General features: G+C 42.9%; 1 protein-coding gene across 14 annotated transcripts in view; it reads left to right on the top strand.

The window, feature by feature from the left end:
- The window catches only part of macf1a (microtubule actin crosslinking factor 1a), a 189,597-nt gene extending 181,639 nt beyond the window's left edge, over positions 1–7,958 (top strand). For 8 of the 14 annotated variants that reach the window (XM_053491902.1, XM_053491903.1, XM_053491905.1 and 5 more), the window contains 6 exons: positions 648–765; positions 1,889–1,951; positions 3,550–3,761; positions 4,487–4,600; positions 4,955–5,060; positions 5,975–7,958. In XM_053491902.1, the coding sequence (XP_053347877.1) occupies positions 648–765; positions 1,889–1,951; positions 3,550–3,761; positions 4,487–4,600; positions 4,955–5,060; positions 5,975–6,213 (852 nt within the window). In that variant the 3' untranslated portion in view covers positions 6,214–7,958. The remainder of the gene's footprint in view (positions 1–647; positions 766–1,888; positions 1,952–3,549; positions 3,762–4,486; positions 4,601–4,954; positions 5,061–5,974) is intronic. The other 6 variants (XM_053491909.1, XM_053491907.1, XM_053491908.1 and 3 more) reach the window with 2 other exon arrangements.
- Positions 7,959–8,471: the final 513 nt, after the last annotated feature.

The raw sequence follows: 8,471 nt of genomic DNA on the forward strand, positions 1-8,471 counted from the left end.
TGACTTTTTTTTTTTTTTTACCATAGTATTTTGTCACAATGAGTTATAATAATTAAAATGAAGCTTGAGGCATTTTGATGCATGTTAATTTAAAGCATAATGGTTAACTGTAATTTGCTATCCCCGAGAGGACAGGGGGTAGCGCTTTCGTTGTTATGCAGGAAGAGTAAATAGCAGTGTTTCACTGTATTTCTATGACAGATCTCATGTGCCCACACAGTCGCTTTCAAAACACTCTGGATCTGTCCATTTTCAAATCAGCTAGTTAGTTTGGCTATTTCACCACCCAACTCACATTGCATATGAACAGATGTATTACTTATGATCATAACACTGTATATAATTATTTATCAGAAAATTTTAGCAAACATTTAAAAAAAACACACACACACATCAGCTTATAAAATACTATGGTAAAAGTTGTAGAGATTTCGGAGGGCTACGGGATCCGAGCGCAATCCTGAATCATCTAGAATCTAAAATGCATGTTTTTTCTTGCATGATAATTGTTTCTTATTTTTAATTTTCATTGGTAAGGTTTGATAAACCTCTACTAGTTTTAACACTGTTCTTTCACCTCTCTTTTTTTCCTTTACCACATTTCCTTTCTTTTGCTCCTTTCGTCTTTCTCTCTCTCTCTATCTCAGTTTGGGGACTCTCAGCAGCTGCGTCTGGTGCGGATCCTGCGCAGCACCGTCATGGTTCGAGTGGGAGGTGGCTGGATGGCGCTGGACGAGTTCCTGGTGAAGAACGACCCTTGCAGAGGTAAGGCTTATTTACACAAGCGCACACTCGCACACACCCGCTTGCACAAACATCAGGAGCAGCTGTGTATAAGGAAGCTGATGTATTTGGTAGGGGAAGACATTTTCCAAACAGCTGAACCCCCCTAATTGACACAGTCACACACACATACACTATTCTCTTTATAGTGTGCAGTGACTGGGAGAAGTATTTACTCCTCTTGAACTTTAAACATCTGAAAAGTCTAAAAGATTTTTTTAAACAGGTTTTAATTGCTCAAACCTTGTACTATTGAATTGTGATCACTGGGAAGCAATTTTCCATTTTTGCTGAAGATTATTTTGGAAGGCACATTTTGCGCCTTCCTTTTGGAACCATTGGCAGTGATCACCGCCTTGACGAAAGATCAATTTCTGTCCTAGTCTTAAAATGGAAAAGGTATTTGGAGCATAGCCCTGCATTCTTTTTTTCCTCCCATCTTGCCCTTAGCCATGACCAGCTTCTCAGTCCCTGATGGTGAAAAGCAACCCTACAGCATGGTACTACCACCACCATGCTTCACTTTGGGGTTAGTTTTTTAGGTTAACAAGCATTTCTGCCAAGCCTAACTTTTTTTACCAAGACAAAATGTTTTTTTTTGGTCTCCTCAGACCAGAGAACCTTTTTTACACTTTCTTTTTTGTTGTTGCATAATCGCACATGTAGACTCTGTTCCAATATTATTACGTATTTTGTGTAGCTTTATGATGTAATTCAATAAAATCCATTTGACCTCCTGGTTGTAACACTACAGAATATAAAAGTTCAAATTTTTATCAAGATATTTCAGTTATGTCACCACCCCATCAATCACCCATCAGTCCATTTTCCTTTTTTTTCTGCTGTGGAAGTCTCTGAAATCTCATTGGTGATTTTGACCTCTGTTTATCCATCATATCTTTAGTCTTTACTTTGACATGCATGAATATACACTTTTCTCTCTCTTTCACTCTGTCTCTCTCTCTCTTTGTCTTTTCATTTGAATCATAATGCATGATGCATGTTCCTTGGGTTTCTCCTTCCCTTTTCCCACTTCCCTACCCCCTCCCCTCCCCTCCCTTCCCTTTCTCTCTCTCTCTCTCTCTCTCTCTCTTTCTCTCCCCAGTGCAACATCCAGGACTTAAAATCCTTCGCTCCAACTCCAGCTGCTCCATATCATCTCGTATAGGTTGGGTCTTTCTCTCTCTATCTCTCTCCTTCTCTCTTGCTCTCTCACTTCCTCTTGTTGCTTTTTTGTCTCTCTCCCCTGTTTTTACTCAGATCATCTTCGGTTCCTCTGTGCTCTATTGTGCTTGGCTGACTGTAGCACTACACTAACTGTCCTCTCCTGACTGTGTGCTCATATCGTGCCTATGCGTTTTACTGCATCACAGACTGAACCACATGTTCCAGAGTCCCCTTTAAATGACATGATGATGGTGTAAAGCAAGCACAGATTTATGGCCTATATATATGGTATTTCTGTTTGTGTGTGAAAACTTTCTTCCAAGTTGCGTGAGTGAGGTTAAATGTGTGTTTGGGTTTACTTCATGTTGTCTCTTATGTCTCTCAGTGGCAGTTACTCCTGGCTATTTCTGCTGCAGAGGTACCTCACTCCTCCTCCTCTTCCTCCCCTTCCTCCTCCTCCTCCTCTCTTCTCTCTGACTGGTTCTCACTTTCTCAGTCTGACATCATCGCTCTACCCTGTCACTACTCTAATAACTCTAAATCCATTGACCAACATCAGATCCATCTCCTCACTGCTCCGTCTTTGTACTGTATATGTGTGACTGTTGGTTCATTGGTGTGAGGGTACGTGTGTGACGACGTCTCAGTCTCATGCCAGCCAGCGTCACGCTTCTCATGCTCATTCGGCCCGGCCTGGTTTTGCACTTTTTTTTTCTTTTCTTTTTTCTGTACGTGTCCCTGATGAGCATCACAAAAATCAAAACAGCAAGAACTGGGTGTGGCAAGACTGGGTTTCTAATATTGCTCCAAGCAGCTCTTAAAAGGGTTTGCTCATGGGGAACGAATTACAGACTATACCTGGCTTATGGAGAAGAAATTATATGGTGTGCCGCCAATTAACAGCTGCCCTGCTGTTGCTTGAGGCCAAGGAAAATGGGGTTATTTTGCAGTCTTTAGGACAGCTAGTGACCACGTCTTTAGTGCACCGCTGCTATTGCGCACAGCCCTCTCCCCTTCTGCACTTATCCTCTCATTTTCTCTCTCTCTTCTCTCCAGTCTCTCTGCCTGACTCTGTCTGTGGTTGGCTGCTCTGGGCTGTGTGTTGTGTGCTAGGCCTGCAAAGTTTGGTATCTGTTTTTTTTTTTTTTTGTAGAATGCCTGTCTCTCTGGACCAGAGGCTTGTGTCGGTATCCAGTGTTTTTGTGTGTGCCTGAACCGTAACCAGCCATGCCTCTTGGTTTTCTATCAAAGACCACTACTAGCACTGAGCACTCCAAAGTGCACAGTGGTGGATTATACAAGATTAAAGGCTATGCTTTTTGGAGTGGCATCTGCGTCTGGCACTGACTGAGCGCAACCCTCAAAGTGAGGATGCTTGCCCTACCGCTAATGACCCGTATTAAACTTGCTCACTGTGGCTCCACTTACTATTAATGTGGATTTACTGACGCGCCCATTGACCCGGAGCAGCGATTATCCTCCGGCGCTGCTGCTTACAGCCTAATGGTCATGTTCGATTCCAACTTGTTAACACTTGTCTCTTTTTTTTGTTTTTGTTTGTTTGTTTTTGTCCCTTCCTGTCCCTCCTTGATATTCCAGCACGTGGACGTACCAACCTGGAGCTGCGTGAGAAGTTCATTCTACCTGAAGGGGCGTCGCAAGGTATGGCAGCCTTCCGGTCCCGTGGCCGACGCTCCAAGCCCTCATCGCGTACGGCCTCTCCAACACGCTCCTCGTCCTCGGCTTCGCAGAGCGCACACAGCTGTACCTCGGGGCCTTCCGCCCCTGCCACGCCCACTGCCTCCTCGAGGGTGAGCTTAAAATCTGCACATACACATGTAGTCACATGTAGTCACATGTAGTGTGTTAAATCCTCAGACTCCAGTCTTCTTCTTTTAGATCATTAGCTGTATTTTAGCTTATCTCTTATTTATGTTCACTCATTTGAAAGATACTGTGTGTGTGTATGTATATATATATATATACACACACAGAGGTTATTAATCGTACCCATCATTCCAGGCAATCAGGTTAGTCTATTAAAGGACAAGGTATCACATGGCACTCCTGATTGGTTGGAATGAAACCCTCTCTGATGAGCTTGGTCAACCCTACTGTGTGTCCATAGTCTGTTTTTTAATGTTCTCTTCCATTACAAAGGTTCTGGTGTTTCCTGTCCATTTTCATATGTGATTGTTGTTACCTGTGTTACCCATTTTCACTGGCTCACCTTTGGGTTATGGTGTTTGTTGTTGTTTCTGCATGTCAATAATCACTTGGTCATCTCTGGGGTTTTGTCTCTTTTGTCTTTTTTTTTTGTCCTCCCTCCTTTCCTCTCATGCTTTAAAATTTTCCCTCCTCCACAATTTCCCCCTGTTTGTCTTCATCACCACCTGTCCCAAACACTGCACTCCTCTGTGCTGTGGTACTCGCTCATTTCCCCATACCCCCCTCCTCACCCCAAATGCTTCTTTCTCACTTTCTTCCTTCTCCTGCTTCTCCTTATCCTCCTTCTCCCTGCCTGCTCATTTCCCAGTCCTCCCAAACTCAATCGCGGGGCTATGCCAAGCCCTGGCTGGCACACAGTAAAACTCCAACTCCAACCAAGTGCCAGTCCTGCCCAGAGCACAGCCACACCCCTGGGCATGAGGTAACACACTGCCTCCCCTTCCCCAAAAGCCATATTGCACTAACAGAAAAGAGCTTGAAAAGGAAATGTGTTTATATAAATAACCGATTTTTGATTATTTTTAGCTAACAGAAATGTCAGAGCAGCAGATTAAAAAAGATTTAGTCGGGTTAGAAATAATCTGTAGTTTGAAGCATTTAAAGCACCGTTTATAAGTACATCGAGTAAAAGTTCAGAATGTTACACTCAGCATGTGTTTATCTATTAGTCATTACTCTATTACGACGTAATATATCTATTAGTCCGTAAAGGATCAGACATAATGAGTGCCTCATTACATTCATCAAGTCAATTTCTGGATTTCTCTAATTGCAGGGAGGCTCCACGACTAAGCTCAAAAGGCCACCTTTCCATTCCAGCCGTGGATCTCTGACGGGCGAAAATGGTGGAACCACGCCCGCTGCTAAGCCTGCACGCTCTGGTGAGGAAACGCTCACAGCGTTAAGGGTTTCTAAACCCCAGGAAATGACCGAAAGACAGCTGTTCAGTACCAAAACCTATAGCGTTTTTTTTTTTTTTTTCCACAAGGGGGCTTGTAAAAGTGTGTGTGTGTGTGTGTGTGTGTGTGTGTGTGTGTGTGTGTGTATATGTGTTTGGATCAGTCTGTTTTACTCTGTATTTGTTATAAGAGTTAAGCACAATCTGGAGTGCGAAAAATCTGTCTAGAAATATCCCAAAACTAAAAGTGCACTTTATTCTTCGTCCAAGTATTATTATTACTGTTTATCTGAAATCGCTGCAGTTTGCGCAGCAGTTCAGCCGTGAAGTAACAGCTTAAGTAACAAATGCACTGCTGTCTGAGCTGCATACGGATCAGGCAATTTAATGACATTAATAACTTAGCAAACAGAAACTCGCAGCGGAGTACGTCTAAAATTAATTCCTATAGAATGTTACCTTTGCAAGACTGTTTTAGGCAAATCATCACAACCTCATAGTCCTGTTATGAGCTGAGACGCAGCATCAGCTGGCCCCGCGTTTAGTCGAACCCCCTTATCCTTCTATTGGCTTATCCAGGTTTATATAAATCAAAGTTTATGTTATTGTGGTGTGTTCTCTTCTTAAACAATGATTGTATTTAAAGGCATAAGCTAGTGCAGCTATAGGGTTCCCTCCTGTTTGATCCTAGTTCAGAGCCTGTGTGTGAATGTGTGTGTGACGGAGTGTGAGCAGTGCCCTGTCATTTCATCCTGGGTGTTTTTCCGAAGTGACTTATGGATAAATGCAGCATTTAGGCAACCAGTCTCGTACAGCATGTTGATTTTACTCTTTCATTCTTCATTTAATTAATCCTCATTTAATTAAAAAAAATCTTCCCCGCGTCTTCCTCCGCAGACAATAAGCGCACCCCGGCCTCAGCCAGCGGACCCGCCAGCCGCGCAGGCAGCCGCGCCGGGAGCAGAGCCAGCAGCCGCAGGGGCAGCGACGCCTCAGATGCTTCCGAGCTGATGGAGACGCGCTCGGCCTGCTCCGACACTTCCGACACACCTCGCCGCACAGGCGCCAAACCCTCGAAGATCCCTACCATCTCCAAGAAGACCCCCAGTCCTAAAACACCAACGACTAAGAAGTAGCAGGTGGAGACGAGACAGGGGGGACTGAGCATTGGAGCATTGGAGCACAGGAGCACAGGGCACTGATGTCGATCCTACACCATTTCTGTTCGTAGTGCATGCCACTCAGCCTTCCTGGCCCACCAGCACAGGCATGTAGGATTGATAAGCCTAGAGAACTGGAACATCTCAAACTACTCCAGTTGTAGAAAAAAAAACAGAAACACCTGGACACCGCTGGACACACTCCAGAACTGCCCCTATGACAAAACTAACAGTGCTGCCTTATTTATGTTACAATTTTGACTGACTTGTTAGTTTCTTGAACATGTGACTGAGCTGGAAAGCAAGCACCACGTACGCACACGGACACGTGGAGCGGCATTACCACTGCACCTGGGATTTTATCTCAGCCCCGTCAATATGCAATGGCAGGCCACTCTTTAGCGCCGAGACTGGGAGATGGTACAGCCACAATTCCAATACTGACTCTCACAGGCACACATTTCTTTAGGATTTCTGTGAAAAAAAAAATTAAAATAAAAAACCTAACAGTGGTTCCCGATTCTAACCTTTTCTCCACTGTATGCAAAGCTACTCGTTGTTTAGTAGATTTTATCCTGAAAAGACTCTCAAGAACCTCACAAAGTATTCTGCACCTAGACCATATGTGCGTTTGTGTGTTTGTTTGTGAGTGTGTGTTTGTGTGTGTGGTTTGTGTGCTAGTTTCTTTCATGGTGGACAAAACCGAACAGCAGTTCAAGGAAGCGGTGGGTGAGCGATTCATCATCTCAGCCTCGCTAGTGAGTCAGAAGCTCGGTCAAGTGACCGCAGCTTCCCTCGCCCACTGACGACGCTCGGCATCCCACGTCCGTATGTTTATTTCAACGTCCAACGAACTCCTGAGAGCGCTCGAGTGACTCGTACAGCGGAATTTCACACGTGCACTGACAATTTTTTTTTTTTTCTTTTTTTACGCCTGATGATAATAAAGGCAGGCGTCCTCACCTGTGTGTTTGTTTTTAACCATTATTAGTTATCACATATCATCTTACTGAAATCTTTTAGTTGATTCACATTATGGGGAACCCCTTCAAGAAATTGTGAATGTTTTTCATGGTTTATTTATAATCCTAATGTATTTTTGTTTTTGCTTGTTTCATTTCTAGTGTAAAAAAAAAATAATAATAATGTGTATTTATTTTTCATTACAGTATAATATCACATTCTGGGAAACTCTAGTATTACATGATGTCTAATGATTTGTTTATGTTTCTTCATTTGTTTCTAATTGATTTTTCTGATAATGGTCATTACTGATATAACGGACCACGAAGCTGACTGATTTCAATGGTGGCCTTTTTGCCTCTGGATCATTGTAAAAAAAAAAAAAAAAAATCACTACCCGTTTTGTTGTCGGGAGCTCGTATAGCAAGTCGGGGATTTGACCGCACGCCCCATGAAACGAGCGTTCGCATAGCCTCGTCTTCGACGAGCCGAAGCGTACGAATGTCTAACGAAGGTCAAATCGGAAGGTAATTTTTATTTATTTATTGTGTCTAAGGGAGGGGAGGGGGGTTAAGGGCTATGAAACGGATTCACCTTTTGAGTCTGTGTAACTCTCTCAGTATGATGAAGAGATAAAAGAGCTGGGTGCCATTGTGTACCAGTGAAAAGTGAAGATTATACATAAATCCTTTTTTTTTTGTTCTCTTTTGTATTAAAATTATGCTTGCAGTAAATCGTACTTGCTCTTCTTTATTAAAGTCGTCCATGTGTTTGTTTGTGTGTGTGTGCGTGTGTGTTGTGTGCATGGTGGTATTCAAATGTCTCCACGTCTACAGGAATGTCTGACATGTTTGACCTCAGGAGAACATTCGGCTGGTTTGCATAACACATAAAAAAAAAATGCTTTTATATAAATAATTTAGTGCTTATTTCCAGGACTCTGAGAACTATGATGTTTCTTTGTCGTTGCTGAAGTTAAAGTTGGGGTTAGATTTAAATGACAGTGGAATATTCTTGTGAGGATAGTAAGATATGTGTGTGTGTGGGTGCGTGCATGCGTGTGTGCATGTGCAGCTGTCTACATACCACAGGAAATTTCATGATAATTATAAGTAGGGAGCAATTACCTTTCCAAAGAGATAAAGACAGCCAATTAAACCTTCAAACAGGATGGGTTTACGTAGATCATATTCGCGCAATTACCAAAACAGTTTCAAAGGAGCTCTACACTACAGATCATAAAGAACCTTTGTGTATGTGTGTGTCTTGTG

This window comes from Clarias gariepinus, chromosome 3 (genome assembly GCF_024256425.1).
Source record: "Clarias gariepinus isolate MV-2021 ecotype Netherlands chromosome 3, CGAR_prim_01v2, whole genome shotgun sequence".
In the NCBI taxonomy this organism is placed as follows: Eukaryota; Metazoa; Chordata; class Actinopteri; order Siluriformes; family Clariidae; genus Clarias; species Clarias gariepinus.